A 19,200-nucleotide genomic window follows, 5' to 3' on the forward strand; every position below is an offset into this window, starting at 1 on the left:
ATTTTAAAAGAAACTTCCTTTTTTTTTTTTTTTCTTCTGCGCCACTGGCGCTCTTACCGCTCCCAGCAGCGGTGCGTCCCGGTGCCTACCGGCGCTCTCCTGGGTGAGACGGGGCGGCCCTCCCCGGACCCCGTCATCACCCTTCGCTCACCAGATGAGGGGGGAGCCGTCTAGCGGAATCTCCCCCGACGCTGCCTCTGGCCCGCTGCCCCTGCCGTTCCCATGGAGACTGCACAGGCGGCATGCCTGGCCCAGGTATTCTTTCCTGAAGGATATCGTGGCTCCGTTTGGAACAGGAAACCAAAACTGAGGAGGAAAGGCGGACCGCCCCCTTTTATCTTTCCTGTAGGGTTTCCTGTTCCAAATGGGGCGGATCCGATACCTCCAGTGGGTGCTGTCGTGGCGAAGGGTAAAAAAAAGCATCCCCACATATGAAGGGTCTCAGGATGTTTTACTCTTGACATGACAGAACTCATGGAAACACTTCTTCTCTGAACAATCATTGTTCCAGATGTCTCAAACTACTGGAACAGCATGTCCATCTTGAACTGTCCTCCCACCTCTCCTACTGCTCCCTCTTTGACCGGTTACAATCTGGCTTCCGACCGCATCACTCAACTGAAACTGCCCTAACTAAAGTCACCAACAACCTACTAACCACCATGAGCAAGCGACACTACTCTGCCCTCCTCCTCCTGGACCGGTCTTCTGCCTTCGACACTGTGGACCATTCCCTCAAGTTACAGATTCTCTCATCTCTTGGCATCACAGACTTGGGACAGCTCAAAGAATCCCACGGTTTACAATATCATCTATACGCTGATGACACGCAGACCTACCTATCTGGACCTGACCTCACTTTCTTACTGACCAAAATCCCACAATGTCTGTCTGCTATTTCATCTTTCTTTTCTGCACACTTTCTAAAACAGAACATTGACAAAACAGAATTCATCATCTTTCCCCCTCCTATCTATTATTATTATTATTATTTATTGTTATAGCGCCATTTATTCCATGGCGCTTTACATGTGAGGAGGGGTATACATAAAAACAAGTACAATAATCTTAAACAATACAAGTCATAACTGGTACAGGAGGAGAGAGGACCCTGCCCGCGAGGGCTCACAATCTTCAAGGGATGGGTGATAATACAGTAGGCGATGTCTATCAATGTCAATGGCTGCTCACTTTCCCCAGTCCCGCATGCTCGGTGCCTCGGGGTGATCCTAGACTCTGCCCTCTCTTTCAAGCCACATATCCAAGCCCTTGCCTCCTCCTGCCGATTCCAACTCAAAAACATTTCCCGGATCCGTGCATTCCTTGACCATGAACCCACAAAAACACTAGTGCCCTCATCATCTCCCGCCTCAACTACTGCAACGTCCTACTCTCTGGCCTCCCCTCTAGCATTTTGGCACCACTCCAATCCATCCTAAACTCTGTTCCCCGACTAATCCACCTGTCTCCTTGTTATTTCCCAGCCTCTCCTCTCTGCCAGGCCCTTCATTGGCTTCCTATTGCCTAGAGGCTGCAGTTCAAATCCCTAACAATGACATACAAAGCCATTCACAACCTGCCTTCTCCATACATCTGTGACATGGTCTCCCGGTACCTACCTACACGCAACCTTCGGTTCTCTCAAGATCTCCTTCTCTGCTCCCCTCATCTCTTCCTCCCACAACTGCATACAAGACTTCTCCCATGCTTCCACTATACTCTGGAACACTCTACCCGAACACATCAGGCTCTCGCCTACCACGGAAACCCACCCCTGAAGACCCACCTTTTCCGACAAGACTACAACCTGCAGCGATCTTCATTCTGCTGAACCGCTGCACGACCAACTCTACCCTCTCCTAGTGTATCCTCACCCATCCCCTGTAGACTGAGACCTCGCGGGCAGGGTCCTCTCTCCTTCTGTACTTGTTTGTGCCTTGTTTTACTCATGTTTATTGTACTTGTCTACATTTGCCCGGTTCACATGTAAAGCACCATGGAATAAATGGCACTATAAAAATGTATAATAATAATAATAGTAATAATAATAATAATAATAATAAATAGACTGAAGGGTGCTAAATCAAAGAAAATAACTTTTCCCAAGTTCTCTGCAGCCCATTCTATGTACTTCCTGAAGAATGTCAGTCTGTCCTTGAAGCATTAAAGTTTTTCTTGTGTGTGGTTGCTTTTCATCCATGGGAGTTAGCTCCCTCAATTTTTTGAACACTGCCAATGGCATCTACACATCTTCCAAGAACAACTTCTTTTAAAGATCCAGGAACAATTGGGTGATTAAGAATGCTTTATCCAATATAATGGAGCACCATGTCATAAGGCAAAAGAAAAAAAAACAAGAGGCTCAGTGAATAAAACATTGAAATTTTGTGTCTTTAGCCAGGAAAACTCCCCAGATCTCAATCATCTAGAGAACCTGTTGTCAATCCCTTAGTCAGGAGATGGATAAACAAAACCACAGAAATTGTGATAAATTCCAAGCACTGATGAGTAAGAATGAATTGTCATCAGTCAAGATTTTGCACAGAAGCGGATATCCATCATGCTAGGACATATAAGAAATCCTGAAAAATAAGTAGTAACACTGTAAATATTCAGTCTTTGCAGCAATGTGATGTATTTCTTATCAAAAGTTTCAAAACCTATGAATTGCTTATACTGTATGTTTCTATGGTATACTAAAGAAGAATATATAGGTGTATACTCCTACACACACACGTATTTAAATATTACATATACATTAAAGGAATGATTACAGTATATGATGTGGGACATACCTACTATAAGTGCAGTGAGCTGGTATTCCAGAGACAATTACTTCCCTAGCTCGATTCCGGAGGAAAACAGCAGCTGAAGGGCAAATGCACAAACAGCCTCCCTAGACAATGCTCTCAACCATGCAGACGGCTTGGTGCCAGAAAATACCCACTCACTGCGTCCAGAGCACAACTACTGGGCATACTGCATATCCTGGGTTAAAAGAGCAGAAAGCATTAGCTGCTGCAGTGGGTAAGCTGTGTCATTTACACAGCAGCTAGTATGGAAACAAATGCCGATCTGATCGACACAGTTAGCTCCCTCCCAATGGGCCCTTGTTCAGCTCAACTGGCTGCAGAGGCGGTAAGGTCAGCTCAACTGGCTGCAGAGGCGGGGTAAGGTCAGTGCAACTGGCTGCAGAGGCGGGGTAAGGTCAGTGCAACTGGCTGCAGAGGCGGGGTAAGGTCAGCGCAACTGGCTGCAGAGGCGGGGTAAGGTCAGCGCAACTGGCTGCAGAGGCGGTAAGGTCAGCTCAACTGGCTGCAGAGGCGGTAAGGTCACCCGAGTGTTATTAGTTTTACGGCTATGTCCTATTTGTGTATAACCAAAAAGGTTATACTTATTGTTACAAGGGCTGTATAAACCACCAATTTTCATGGCTCCAGAGGAAACAAAGATAACAAAGTTCCATGTAAAATGTTTTCATTGGTCAGAATTACTGCAAACAAGGATCTAATTTCTGCAAATCAACATTGTTAACCACTGAGCCACTGTACTGAGTGTACCCAAGGTAACCTCATGGTAAATAAAACAGTTTTGTACTTTATCTAACGTAACACCTTAGACCTATATTTCAGTCCTGAATATATTTAGCATTTTAAAAGAATTCCAGAGCTCCCCTTTTAGTTCAGAATATTTAATGCACTTCAAGGGATCAAGAAGGCCAGTAAGAAGGAATAATATATGAAACATAAAAGGGGAATCAGAAATTGGATGTTGTATTATGCTAATAATTTACTTATCATGCTCCCATTCAAATTAGTTTTCATACAGCTGGCTGATTAACTGAGCAGAGCGCAACTGGACGGAATCTTGGCACTTGGACATAGAATTTTTTTTTTAAATTTATCTGGCAAAGATTTTGGCTGTATCTGTATAAAACAAAAGTATAGGCTTGAAGTTTAGAGTTTGCTTTTGCCTTAAGGTATTCTCGCAAAGAAAAATAACGATGAAAAAAAAACAAAAAACTGGTTTATAGATCATTTTAGAATTATTTAGTTTAAAGCTTGCATTCAAAGATAGTTTTGTATGTAATTTGCAATATTGCATTATATCTAATTAATCTGATAATGACCAGACGCGGATACCAAAAATTCACCTGGTCCTGTGCTTTAACCTTGCATGATTGTAAATATACACACAGCACAGAGTCAATGCTCCAGCAATTTAGTAACATAAGGTCCGGTCACGCACTCTGATACAGCTAGGGACCTGGGGGTCTACAGAAGGATTTGGCACTGCAACTTCTGTAGGACCTGGCGATCACATGATCGCTGGGGATTCGGTTTACAGGACCATGTAAATGAATTAGGCTAATATCTGAATATGGCGGCAGCTAAATATAAAGTGGACCTTTTATCGGCTCAGAGCAGCCTTCAACTTCAGCCACTGTATACAGTCCTGAGCCGAGAACGCCACTATAGAGGTCACCAAGAGAAATTCTAATGAGCTGATAAAAATAGAATCATTCATAATAAAAGGGGTAATAAAAAAACATCTATGATCCTCATCCACAGGAAAAATAATAAAAATCTGATAACTGTAGGTCTCTGTGCCGATCCAGAGAATCCAGTGAATGGCGCAAATGCTTATGTGCAACCACCAGTCCCATAGGCAGTGGATGAAGCAGTGTCACATGTTCACTACCACTTCATTCACACAGGTAACCCTGTTCTTGTGTTCTTGTGGCCAGAGGGGACTTCAGTGATCAGATTTCCAGAGATCATACATATTGTGTAAGAGACAGCGCCTTCACTCACTGCTTTAATATAAATCTTAAACATCTTGTAAAAGATTAAAAACACTATGGTTGTCGGAATAATAGATGCATGGGAATCCATCTTGTATGCACTCACCTATGGTACATTTCATTAGTCTTCTCATACGTGGGATTAATTGGGTCCTCGTAGCCCACCTCTGCTGCACGACTCCTCTCTTGCTGCATGTAAGCCCCTCTTACAAGCTTCGCACCAAAATGCCAGCCCTCTCGGCGAGACAACTCTACATCGGCAGTCACATTGTCATACGCTTCCTATAAACGAGGAGTTTGTGCTTTTAGAGGGTTCTCTACTTTCTAAAATAAAATGCTTATTTTTTATTCATGTGTATGCGATATGTTAAAAGAGAACTGGTCACGTCCCTTAAGCCCCCAAACTGCCACCATTAAACAACATAGCCTTATTGGTGAATTTTAATAAAGACATCTCCAAATCAAGACTTCTCTCATGCTGTGCCAGTTTTCTTGAACGCACTACCCTAGAAAATCTGATTAATACTTGGCCCTCCTCATTTTTAAGCTTGCTCTAAAAACACATCTCTTTAGACAGGCCCATCACCTCACTTCACTAATCTAACTCTTCTATGTTCCTCCTTTCTAAATTATTCTCAGTTATTTCCTATTTATCTGTGTCCACATCCTCATTTCACCCAAAAGCACTTTATAACTGCCCTTAGAAACTTGTTGATGATCAGTTCATGCTGCAAACAAACTTTCACTTCTGAGATAAAACAAATTTTAATGTTCCGCTTGTCATATGCAAATTAGGCAGGACTAGTCTGGGTGAGTTTGCTTCACATGCTGATTGTCATTATTCCCACTGGCCGCGTCATCTTAGAAACCACATCACTGTGCCTTCCTGAGCAAGCACAGTGCTCTGATGATACTGGGGAAAGTACACCTGCCTACACTGTGCATGCTTGGGAAAGTATAACGGTGCCATTCCTGAGCAGATAAGGCCAGTGGCAATAATGAAGAATGGGGTCAGGAGGGGCATGATTACTGCATCTGAAATAGGACTAGTCTGGGTGAAGCAACACCAAACCGGACTAGTCGTATCTAAATTTGCATATGACGAACGGTACATTCGTGAACATTTGTTTGGGTTACCAAGGGATTCAGAAAAATGCAGCAATAGGGTTAGATAAACTAAGGGTGGCAGTGTGAGGTTCTTAAAAGGTCCCAATAAGTTCTCTTTAACAAAAGACACAAGATTAATATGTGTATTACCAAGATACGGTTATATTGAATGATCAATACAAAACTTTACCTAAAATAAAGAAAATAATAGCCAACAGCGAAGCTGGAAGTCATTTTTTCCATGTCCAGAAGTTGTCACTGCAGTTGCGAGAAAGGAGCTGTCACCTATTACATTTCACTTGATATTACAGTGGCAGGTTTATGAAAGTGCACATCTAGCCAACAGCGTACGGTTACTGTGGATATTGCTGTGGATCACTCAGTACCTCCGGTATGTTAGAACAAAAATAGAATTAGGTCTTTGTTACCGAGATGATCAATTCTGCCATGCATACAGTCACTGGGTTATGCCTCATTTATTAGATATTGCAGCCGGACCGCTCAGGGTCTGCGCGATAGCTGCGATGTCTCAAAGGCTCCAGTATTCAATATGGGGGCGAGCTGGCTGCAATATCTAATATACAAGGCCAAATCCAGTGAAAGAATAAATTGAAGAATTGATCATCTGTTAGTAATGCCTAATTACATTTTTCTCTACAAATGGGAGACACACTTTAAATTCACCTAGGAATGCACGGAAATGTAATCCGTGTATGCTGAGCCTTTTAACGTCTAGTAAAAGTGTTGTCGCACAGAGCCGACACGGTCATTGGTATGCATCTCTCACCTTTAAGTAGCACTGGTATGTGTTGAAGATAATGGGATTGTCCTTATTAAATTTACGTTGCATTTCCAAAGTCAAACGACTGATTGCTGGTTGGAAATAGGTCTGTTCTGCATCAACCATCAGCCGAACACCGGTTTCTAAAGCTTTCTGTAGGGTAAAAAGCAATGTTTAGTAAAAGGCATCCACAAACATTAATATTTCCTACAATTTTTGCTCATAAAATACATATTTGACAGGATTAGGTCCCCCCACCCCAACGCTTTATGACAAAAAAAACTCCTTCAAATATGACAAAATTAGCTATATCTTAAAAAGTGCTCCTAGGTAGTGGCCTTTTGGATCAAGCTGAAACTTAATTTGCTTACTCCACTACACTCAACTAGCAAGGAATGGTCTGTATGTTGGCACTACTGATCATGATCGGCTAACCAGTTCTCGATCGCGAAAATGTCAAAACAAACGTCACCCACTGCAGCTTATTTATCAATATTGACCAATTCTCACAAACCAATACTAGACACAGTCTAAATATAATCTAAGTGGTGTAAGATGTTATGAATCTATTAGTTGGCTAATTTTGTGCCAAACATTTGCCTCAACATTTTGGTGCACTGTGTCACAAATTAAGCTACGCACATATACTTATAAACGAGTCCCAGTTTTCAGTAAGGTCACACACCCTTATCTGACAAGGCACAGAAAGGGTTAAAACACGTCCAGAAACTTAATGCAAGTCATGACAGACTATTTTTTGGACACAAAGTACATAACAATTCTGGAGCGCTTAACAGACATCAATGGGGCATATTTATGACCATCATCCCTGAAGGTACAAGATATATCTAGTGCAAGTTTAAGATTCCAGCTTTTCTTACACACAATTTTAATAAAAAGAACCCTGCTGTAGAGTTGGAAAGCCAAACCACCGACTGACTCCTCCATCTCCCCGACTCCGACTTTACGACTGACTCCACAGCACTGGTCACTACTGAGCATGTACATAAAGTGCAGCACAGATTCATCTCATCTACATCTCCACAGCGCTGCCCCCTACTGAGCATGTACATAAAGCGCAGCACAGATTCATCTCAGCTACGACCCCACAGCGCTGCCCCCTACTGAGCATGTACATAAAGTGCAGCACAGATTCATCTCAGCTATGACTCCACAGCACTGCCTCACTACTGAGCATGTGCATAAAGTGCAGCACAGATTCATCTCCACTGCGACCCCACAGCACTGCCTCACTACTGAGCATGTACATAAAGTGCAGCACAGATTCATCTCCACTGCGACCCCACAGCACTGCCTCACTACTGAGCATGTACATAAAGTGCAGCACAGATTCATCTCAGCTATGACTCCACAGCACTGGTCACTACTGAGCATGTGCATAAAGTGCAGCACAGATTCATCTCAGCTACGACTCCACAGCACTGGTCACTACTGAGCATGCACATAACGTGCAGCACAGATTCATCTCCACTGCGACTCCACAGCACTGGTCACTACTGAGCATGTGCATAAAGTGCAGCACAGATTCATCTCCACTACGACTCCACAGCGCTGGTCACTACTGAGCATGTACATAAAGTGCAGTACAGATTCATCTCCACTACGACTCCACAGCACTGGTCACTACTGAGCATGTGCATAAAGTGCAGCACAGATTCATCTCCACTACGACTCCACAGCGCTGGTCACTACTGAGCATGTACATAAAGTGCAGTACAGATTCATCTCCACTACGACTCCACAGCACTGGTCACTACTGAGCATGTACATAAAGTGCAGCACAGATTCATCTCAGCTACGACTCCCCAGCACTGGTCACTACTGAGCATGTACATAAAGTGCAGCACAGATTCATCTCAGCTATGACTCCACAGCACTGCCTCACTACTGAGCATGGACATAAAGCGCAGCACAGATTCATCTCCACTACGACCCCACAGCACTGCCCCCTACTGAGCATGGACATAAAGTGCAGCACAGATTCATCTCAGCTATGACCCCACAGTCCTGCCTCACTACGGAGCATGTACATAAAGTGCAGCACAGATTCATCTCAGCTATGACTCCACAGTCCTGTCTCAATAATGAGCATGTACATAACGTGCAGCACAGATTCATCTCTGCTACGACCCCACAGCACTGCGTCACTACTGAGCATGTGCATAAAGTGCAGCACAGATTCATCTCAGCTACGACTCCACAGCACTGCCCCCTACTGAGCATGGACATAAAGTGCAGCACAGATTCATCTCAGCTATGACTCCACAGTCCTGTCTCACTACTGAGCCTGTACAGAAAGTGCAGCACAGATTCATCTCACCTACGACTGCACAGCGCTGCCCCCTACTGAGCATGTACATAAAGTGCAGCACAGATTCATCTCTGCTTCGACCCCACAGCACTGCCTCACTACTGAGCATGTACAGAAAGTGCAGCACAGATACATCTCAGCTACGACTCCACAGCACTGCCCCCTACTGAGCATGTTCATAAAGTGCAGCACAGATTCATCTCAGCTATGACTCCACAGCACTGCCCCCTACTGAGCATGTGCATAAAGTCCAGCACAGATTCATCTCAGCTATGACTCCACAGTCCTGCCTCAATACGGAGTATGTACATAAAGTGCAGCACAGATTCATCTCACCTAAAAGCCCAGATCCTTAGATCAGGAACAGAACAGACATTTATGCGACATTTTATAACTTTCCCAAATGCTTATAAAAACATTTACAGCACAACCTGCATCGTACTACTGTACCCAATTTATTATATAATTTACAGACTCCATCTTCGAATCCACCAAAATGGACACAGACTGGCTCCACAGCCCTGGAAAAAACACTGAAAAAATATGAGGCAAACCAACTCTGATGAACCTATTGGAAGTAGCAAACCTAAAGGTCAATATTGACCTATTTCTGAATAAAAGCCCGGTCAGTGAGGAGCGCAAAGAATGGAAGGAGTAATTAAAGAACTTTTATTTTATCCACAATGCGTTGGCACCTGAGGAAGACAGATTCATCTGTTGAAACGCGTTGTGGATAAAATAAAAAGACCTTTAATTACTCCTTCCATTCTTTGCGCTCCTCACTGACGGGGTTTTATTCAGAACTGCTACTCTCCTCTCTAGAGGTATCCGGCTGGAGCTGCATTCCTGTAACCACGCACGGCTGGTGCTCCATCAACTTGACCGTCCCTGCATTACCTGTATATTGACTCATTAACCCCTTCCCGACCTTTGACGCCACATAGGCGTCATGAGACGTCGTGCCAATACGACCCATGACGCCTATGTGGCGTCATGAATTGATTGCCCCCCTGCGGGTCGGGTGACCGAGGTCACTGAAAGGTCACCCGACCCACACACAGAGGACCCTTCATAGTTAACCCCAGAGGGTGTGGCTTAGCCCCCACATGCCTATGATCGTTCTGATTGGCAGTTTCACTTTTAAACAGCCAATCAGAGCAATTGTAATATTTCACTAATGAAATTTGTTGAAATATTACAATCCAGCCATGTCCGATGCTGAAATAGCATCGGACATGGCTGGAGACCGAGACTCGACCCCCCCACACCGACTGATGGCACCGATCGGCTGCCACCATTGTCTAACGGCACCGATTGGCAGCCGCCGTCATAATCTGCTCCCCCCGCCCTCCGATCACCCCCTCTCACCCTCCACGGTGCCTCCGGAACTCCCTCTGGACGTCCCGGTGTCCGCCGTCCCGGATCATGGGCGCCGCCATCTTGGAAAACAGCGGGCGCATGCGCAGTGCGCCGAATCGCATCTGCAATGCTGCAGATTCATTAATTTATTTTGATCACTATGATAAACTTTCACAGTGATCAAAATAAAAAAAAAGTAAATCATCGCCCCCCTTATCACCCCCATATAATAAAATAAAGAAACTTTTTTTTTTATTTTTCCAATAGGGATAGGGCTAGGGTTGGAATTAGGGTTAGGGTTAGAAATAGGGTTAGGGTTGGGATAAGGGGTGGGTTGGGATAACGGTTAGGCTTGTGGTTAGGGTTAGAGTTGGAATTAGGGGTGTGTAGGAGTTAGGGTTATGAATAGGGTTGGGATTAGGGTTAGGGGTGTGTTTGGGTTAGGGTTGGAGATAGAATTGAGGGGTTTCCACTGTTTAGGCACATCACGGGGTCTCCAAACGCGACATGGCGCCACCATTTATTCCAGCCAATTTTGCGTTCAAAAAGTCAAACAGTGCTCCCTCCATTTCAAGCCCCGATGTGTGCCCTAACAGTGGTTTACCCCCACATATGGGGTATCAGCATACTCAGGAAAAATTCCACAACAACTTTGGGGGTCTAATTTCTCCTGTTACCCTTGGGAAAATAAAAAAATTGGGGGCTAAAATAATTATTTTTGTGGAAAAAATTTTTTTTTCATTTTCACGGCTCTGCGTTATAAACTTCTGTGAAGCACCTGGGGGTTCAAAGTGCTCACTATGCATCTAGATAAGTTCCTTAGGGGGTCTAGTTTCTAAAATGGGGTCATTTGTGGGGGAGCTCCAAAGTTTAGGCACACAGGGGCTCTGCAAACACGACATGGTGTCCGCTAACGATTGGAGCTATTCAAAAAGTCAAATGGCGCTCCTTGCCTTCCGGGCCCTGCCGTGTGCCCAAACAATGGTTTATGACCACATATGAGGTATCGATGTACTCAGGTGAAATTGCCCAACAAATTTTAGGATCCATTTTATCCTGTTGCCCATGTGAAAATGAAAAAACTGAGGCTAATAAAATTTGTGTGGAAAAAAAAGAACTTTTTTATTTTACGGATTAATTTGTGAAGCATTTGGGGGTTCAAAGTGCTCACTGTGCATCTAGATAAGTTCCTTGGAGGGTCTAGTTTACAAAATGGGGTCACATGTGGGAGAGCTCCAATGTTTAGGCGCACAGTGGCTCTCCAAACGCGACATGGCAACCATTAAATATTCAAGCATATTTTCCATTCAAAAAGTCAAATGGCGCTCCTTCCCTTCGGAGCCCTGCCGCACGCCCAAACAGTGGTTTATGACCACATATGAGGTATCTGTGTACTCAGGAGAAATTGCCCAACAAATTTTAGGATCCATTTTATCCTGTTACCCATGTGAAAATGAAAAAACTGATGCTAAAAGAAAGTTTTTGTTGGAAAAATTAAAATGTCCATTTTTTCCTTCCACGATGCGTTAGTTCCTGTGAAGCACCTGAAGGGTTAATAATCTTCTTGAATGTAGCTTTGAGTAGCTTGAGGGGTGCAGTTTTTAGAATGGTGTCACTTTTGGGTATTTTCTGCCATATAGACCCCTGAAAGTGACTTCAAATGTGAGGTGGTCCCTAAAAAAATCGTAGTTACTTACCGATAACTGTATTTCTCTGATCCCATGACGGCACCACGGAGAGAGGGGGATCCGCCCTCAGGGACAGAAAACCTACAGATGAAAAAGGCGGTACCTCTCGCCCACATCAGTTGGTTTACAGAGCATTACACAGAACTTTCGGCTGCAACTCAAATGGTTGTAAAAACTCAATATTAATTAAATTAATCAAATTAAGCTTAATAGAGGCACCGTGTGGCTAAGTACTAAAGCTAACTAAATCACTCTAATGTGCACACCTGTGTGTGTGAGAAAGGGAGAGGATGTACGGGTGCCGTCATGGGATAAGAGAAATACAGTTATCGGTAAGTAACTACGATTTCCTCTTTCCCCCATGACGGCACCACGGAGAGAATTAGAAAGATTGTACATCTAGGGAGGGACCACCGCCTCCAGAACCCTTTTACCAAAGGTGAGATCTGAAGAGGAGGTCAAGTCTAGACGGTAATGTTTGAAAAATGTAGAGGGGGAAGACCAAGTGGCAGCTCTACATATTTGGTCTACTGAAGCGCCGGCTTTCTCCGCCCAGGATGACGCCACTGCCCTGGTTGAATGGGCCCTTCCGTCCACCGGGATGGCTGCCCCGCAGGAGGAGTAGGATAGGGTGATGGCTTCACTTTTCCATCTCGCCAGCGTGGCCTTCGATGCCTTTTGACCCTTCCGAGGTCCCTGAAAACAGACAAACAGAGCTCTATCCTTCCTAAACTCCCTCGTGGTTGTCAAGTATTGGACCAGGCACCTTTTTACATCTAACGTGTGTAATACCTCTTCTGTTTTATTCTTGGGTTTGGGACAGAAGGAGGGTAGGGAGATTTCCTGGGTCCTATGAAACTGTGATACCACCTTGGGGAGATATACTGGGTCAGTTCTAAGGATTACCCTATCATCCAGTACGTGCGTGAAAGGTGAGTGGGCAGACAAAGCTTGCATATCACTAATGCGGCGGGCAGAAGTTAAGGCTACGAGGAGGGAGGTCTTAAGGGACAATATTTTTAAGGGAGTCTCCGCTAGGGGTTCGAAGGGAGATTTTGTTAGTGCGTTTAGCACTAGGTTTAGATCCCAGGGGGAGTGGTGCGTAGGGGGATCGGCCTGGATCTACTTGAGGCTCCAATGAATCTCATAACCCATCTATTTTTGGCAAGGTCATGGTTATACAAAGCTCCCAAGGCCGCCACCTGTACTTTTAAAGGTGCTGGTAGCTAACCCCTTTTCCAACCCCCTCTGTAGGAATTCCAGAATCTTGTCTATAGGGATTTCTCTCGTTGGGTTGGAGCCTGACACTGACATGAATTTTTTCCACACTTTGCCATACGCTTTAGTGGTTACTGGCTTTCTGCTTTGTAGTAGCGTGGTTATGTGTCATGTGTAAGTTTTTTATGGGGGGTCATACATTGGTCCCTGGGATAGCAGGTCTGGAGTTTCTGGTATAACCCAGGGATCTGTTACGGACATTTTCCTCAGCCAGGGGAACGATATTCTCCGTGGCCAGGAGGGCGCTATTACCACTGCCGTCGCTTTGTGCCCCTGTATTTTCCTCAGTACTATGGGGATGAGAGACATTGGAGGGAAAGCGTAGGCCAGATGATAATGCCAGGGTATCTTGAAAGCGTCTAGAGCTACTGAGCCCCCCTGGGGATTGATTGAGCAGAAGGTTTCCAACTTCCTGTTCTGACTGTTTGCAAATAAGTCTATTTCTGGCCGGCCCCAGAGTTTCACAATCTGATTGAAGACTAACTGGCTTAGTTACCACTCCCCGTTTTAGACGAGTCCTGCTTAAGAAGTCCGCCGTTCGATTTTCCGAACCTTTTATGTGAAGAGCTGTCAGGGATTCTAGATTGTGTTCTGCCAGGTGGAAGATGGACTTTGTTACCTCCATCAGTGCTCGAGATCTAGTGCCCCCCTGGTGGTTTAGATATGCTACCACTACCTGGTTGTCTGAGAAGACCCTTGTGTGATAAGAGCGAAGTGAATCTAGAAAATGAATGAGAGCTAGTTTTACTGCCAGCAGCTCCTTCACATTTGAGGACACGGACTCTCTTCCCTGGGTCCAGGGCCGTTGCGCCACCTGGTTGCCTAGATGTGCACCTCACCCCCAGGGGCTTGCGTCTGTAGTTAGGATCTTTGTCGCAGGCAACGCCCAAGGAACCCCCTTGGTTAGGTTGGCTGGATCTGTCCACCACGTTAAGGAATGTATTGTCTCTGGTGAGATGTTTAATTGCACATCTAAATTCCCATGTAGGGAAACGTCTGCGCCTAATATTTCCCACTGTAAAGGTACTGTCAAACTTTGCGATGTACCAGCGATCCCGACCAGCAATATGACGCGGTCAGGATCGCTGGTACATTGCTAAGTGGTCGCTAGTGAGCTGCCACACAGGCAGATCTCACCAGCGACATCGCAGGGGTCGGGGGTCACTACTTACCTGTCAGACGAGGCGATCCTGACGTCCTCCCGCCCGCGTCTACGCGTCGCTTGTCGTCACAGCAGGAAGCGGACAAGAAATGGTCCAGGACATTCTCGCGCGATCAGCAATAACCAGCGGGGGAGCGGTCGGAGGTAAGTATCAGACATAGCGATATCGCTAGCAATATCGCTATAACGTCACAAAAACCAGTGACGTTATAGCGATATTGCTAGCGATATCGCTTAGTGTGACAGGCCCTTTAGTCTTGAGTATGGCTCTGTGCCCACTGAACTGCTGGCATGCAGGCTGTCATTGACCCCAATAGTGACATTGCTTTTCTCAGGGTAGTGTTTGGGGAAGCTATCATTTGTGATGCCATCTGTGCCATTTTTTGAACCTTGGTCTGTGGAAGATAACATTTCTGTTCGATTGAGTCTAGTGTTATCCCCAAGTACTCCTGCACCTGACTTTGTACGAGTCTGGACTTGGGCAAATTCAGCATCCATCCTAGACTCAGTAGAGACCTCATGACCATGTCCAATTGTTGTTTGCAGTGGTGAAAGGTGACACCTATTAAGAGATCGTCCAGGTATGGGACTATCAGGATGTTTTGCTCTCTTATGTGGGACATTACCTCTGACATTACTTTTGTATATACTCTTGGAGCAATGGCTAGCCCGAAGGGGGGGGCTCTGAACTGATAATGTTGTATCACCCCCTGGATTGTCACCACCACCCTGAGGTATTTCATGTGGTCTCTGTGAATAGTCACATGGTAATATGCGTCTCTCAAGTCTATTACAGCCATGAAGCAAGATGGGGGAAGCATTTTTATACAAGATTTTATTGTCTCAATTTTGAAGTGCTGAATTTCCAGGAACTTGTTCAGCCTTTTTAGATTTATGATCGTCCTGTACGATCCGTCTGGCTTCTTGCGAACGAAGAGAGGGGAGTAGAAGCCTTTGCCCCTGTCTAGGTAGGGGACTTCTTGTAACACGTTTTTCTCTCTTAGATTCGTTATTTCTTGTTGCAGAGCCAGCTGCTCGTGTGATGTCCTTTGGGGCGTTATAACGAAAGACTTGTTTGGGAGGCTAATGAATTTTAGCCTCAGACCTTCCTTTATTATGCTTAGTATCCACGAACTCGCGGATATTTTTTCCCAGGCCTGGAAAAAGTAGGATAATCTTCCCCCGACCCGGGAAATACCTTCATTGTGGCTTCTTATTGTCGGGGGGGGGGGGGGGGGGGGGGGGGGGTTGTTAAACAAAGCCTTTATTCTTGATCCTGCTATCCTCACATCTTTCTTTGTTCCCTTTTGGGGGCTTCCGCCGCATAAACCTTATGTTCCGAAAAGGCCGTTTGTATGACTGGCTGGGGAACCCGGGAAAGGATTTTTTCTTGTCCCCTGCCTTGTCCAAGATGTCGTCTTGCCAAATAAGAATTCCACCTTGCACGGGATTGTGCACAATTTGGTTTTTGTTTGCAAATCTCACGGCCAGCATTTCAGCCATAAGGCGCGTCTTGCGGCATTCGAGAAGGCCGCTGCCCTGGCTGCCAGCCTGGTTGAGTCTACCGACGCATCTGCCAGGAAAGCGGCTGCTCCCTTCATTACAGAAACTTCTCTGTATTATTTCTCTTGGGACTTTTCCCTTTATCTGAGAATCTAAATGGTCCAGCCAGACCATAAGGGCGCGTGTCATACACGTGGCTGCTCTGGCTGGCTTTAGCCCCCCTCCTGCTGCCTCCCAAGCATTTTTTAAAAAAGTTTCAGCTTTTTTATCCATTGGGTCCTTCAGGGTACCCATGTCTTCGAAGGGCAGGGCAAATTTTTTTAGAAGCTTTTGCGACCGCTATATCTAATTTAGGTGCTTTGCTCCATAAGGAGCAGGCCGGGTCATCAAAGGGGTATTTCTTCTTTGTTGTTAGGAAGACTTTTTTGTCCGGCTTTTCCACTCTAGTTTGATTAGGGAGTGGATTTTCTCATTGATCGGGAAAGCCCTCCGTTTTTTTTGCTCTAACCCTCCGAACATTAGATCTTGGGCCATTTTCTTAGGGCGTTCGTCTACCAGCCCCATGGTTGTCCTCACAGCTTTTACCAGGGCTTCCATCTCCTCAATGGGAAAGCAGCTGCATCCCTCTTCTGAGGATGATGAATTACTTGAGTCGGATAGTTCACTTCCTGACTCACTAACGCTGGACTCTGGGGATCTATACCTGGACCTGCGTTTTTTCTTTGAGGTTCTGGCGTCCTTAAGGGCGTCTTCGACCTGGGTTTTTATTAGTGTTTTGAGGTCTAGAGCAAACCTCGGGGATTCCTCCTGTATTGTCTGCTGTATGCAAGCCACACAGAGCTTTTTCTCCCACGTAGAGGGTAACTCCTCCGTGCATAGTATAGCACATACCATGTGTTTAGATTTGGTCGTGCATTTACGCCCCTGAAAAAGAAAAAGTTAATAATCGCACATTAGCGAGCGGGCATTCACGGAGATCACTCACCCGCCTGTGGAACGAGTGATACCGTCTCGGGCGTAGGGATTATCTCCACTGCTGAATCCACTCCTGGCTGTGGTGGAGCTTTGGCTGCGCCGCGATCTCGTATGACCGCTGCTGCTGCTGGGAAGAGTCGCGCTGGTGCTGTTCCTGCGTTTGCTGTGGTCCCTGCTTCGGGGACCGCCGCCGTGTCTCCTTCTCCCTCTGCGGTTTCCCACTCATGGTGACCGCTTCTTTCTCCTTCAGCGGGGCTTTTAAACCTGATCTCTCTTTTTTTTTTTTAATTTGCCGCCGTCCTTTTCCCAGGGATCCCTGCGCCCCGCCGGAAGTTCCGCGCATGCGCACCGCGAGATTACCCAGCGGTGCACCGCACCTCCCTTCTTTAAGGGGGTTGTAATCGCGCGCGCGCCCGTCCTACGCCGGTATCCTGCGCCCTCCTCTCGGCGTGCCCTGTTGCTCGCAGCTCCGGTGGCCGCCGCCGCCCCTGCTCTGCGCTGCAGAGTACTGCCTGCCTCACGGTTCCCGGTGGCCGCCGCCCCCGCTGTGAGGTCTGGCAGGCTCTGACTTGTGGCCCTCGGTGATCGCCGCCACCTCCGCAGGGTGCCTCGTCCGGCTCGGCAGGGCTCTCCTATAGTGATTGCAGGAGGCAGCCCCCCCTTTTTTTTTTTTCTTCTTCTTCTTCGGGATCGGCAGACTTCTCCTGACTTCTTCACTGCCTCTCCCCACTCACCCTCAAGGCCCGCCGACCCCAGTGGTGGTGCTTCGGGGAAGCCCATCCCAGGCCTTGACCCAGCCGAGGCAGGGAGCCCCGCTGCCTATTACCGGACTGGATCGGTCCCCGGAATCCCGCGTCGACTTGTCAGATACGTGCTGTAGGTTCCCCATCAGGGACAGGAAACCAACTGATGTGGGAGAGAGGTACCACCTTTTTCATCTGTAGGTTTCCTGTCCCTGAGGGCAGATCCCTCTCTTTCCGTGGTGCCGTCATGGGGGAAAAGAGAAAAATAGTTTTGTAAATTTTGTTGTGAAAATGAGAAATCTCTGGTCAACTTTTAACCCTTATAACTTCCTAACAAAAAAAATTTTGCTTCCAAAACTGTGCTGATGTAAAGTAGATATGTGGGAAATGTTATTTAGTAACTATTTTGTGTCACATAACTCTCTGGTTTAACAGAATAAAAATTCAAAATTTGAAAATTGCAAATTTTCAAAATTTTCGCCAAATTTCCGTTTTTTTCAAAAATAAACGCAAAAATTATCGACCTAAATTTACCACTAACATGAAGCCCAATATGTCACGAAAAAACAAGCTCGGAATCGCTAGGATGCGTTAAAGCGTTCCTGAGTTATTACCTCATAAAGGGACATTGGTCAGAATTGCAAAAAATGGCCAGGTCATTAAGGTCAAAATAGGCTGGGTCATGAAGGGGTTAAATGAGCCTTGTCACATGACTTATGATAAGAAACCAAATCAGAATCTCCATGTGCAGACATGAGTTTCAGGATTTTTGCCCCTCATCAGTGCAATGCAGGAAAAGTGGTTTGGCTGGATGAGAGGCCCCTGAGGAATAAAGTTTCTCCATGTGGAGACCACTGCTTCTTCATATGGAGAAATATAGGCCATGCAATGCTCCTCTGGGAACTTAAATATGCCAACAGCCTCTTCACAAAAGGAAGATGATGGGGACTCTAGTGCCATCTACTGGAATTAGCAACCCTAAAAATCAATATAGACCCTGGAAAGGTTTGGCTTTGTACGCAAAGTCATGTCACAAGGCCCTTTATAAGGGTTGATATTGACCTTTAGGATTACTAGATCCAATACGTGGCACTAGCATTCAAGTCACCTTGAATGGAGCAACACATCCAAAGATAATAGAAAAAGTGAAGGGATCCTTCAATCACCAGAACAAAACTTGGTTGCATGTTGACTTGGAATTTAGATTTCTGCTTGTTAGATACTGTGTTTATTGACCGATTCACCCTTCTAAATAGTTATTTTTTTCTAATGTGCACACTTTATGAATTATGAGCCTATTTTCTGCAAACAATTAAAGTTGTCAAATTATTTTAATGGGGTATTTTTTTTTTTATAGTTTCTTCGGATATATTAAAGATATTGGTCTATAATATTTGACCCCCCCCCCCCCCCGGGTCCAGATATATCCAGAGGTTATATAGGGTCTAGCTGTCTTGGGTTTGGGTTC

General features: G+C 45.6%; 1 protein-coding gene across 3 annotated transcripts in view; it reads right to left on the reverse strand.

Annotated features, from left to right (window-relative positions):
- Positions 1 to 19,200, reverse strand: part of PRODH (proline dehydrogenase 1) — a 211,723-nt gene that overhangs the window by 36,065 nt on the left and 156,458 nt on the right. For 2 of the 3 annotated variants that reach the window (XM_073582710.1, XM_073582711.1), the window contains exons 10-11: positions 6,699 to 6,845; positions 4,911 to 5,086 (exon numbers count right to left, since the gene is read on the reverse strand). In XM_073582710.1, the coding sequence (XP_073438811.1) occupies positions 4,911 to 5,086; positions 6,699 to 6,845 (323 nt within the window). Of the gene's footprint in view, positions 1 to 2,386; positions 2,583 to 4,910; positions 5,087 to 6,698; positions 6,846 to 19,200 lie in introns of those variants that run through there. The other variant, XM_073582712.1, reaches the window with a different exon arrangement.

This window comes from Dendrobates tinctorius, unplaced genomic scaffold (assembly GCF_039654945.1).
Source record: "Dendrobates tinctorius isolate UK_male_01 unplaced genomic scaffold, ASM3965494v1 ptg000073l, whole genome shotgun sequence".
NCBI lineage: Eukaryota > Metazoa > Chordata > Amphibia > Anura > Dendrobatidae > Dendrobates > Dendrobates tinctorius.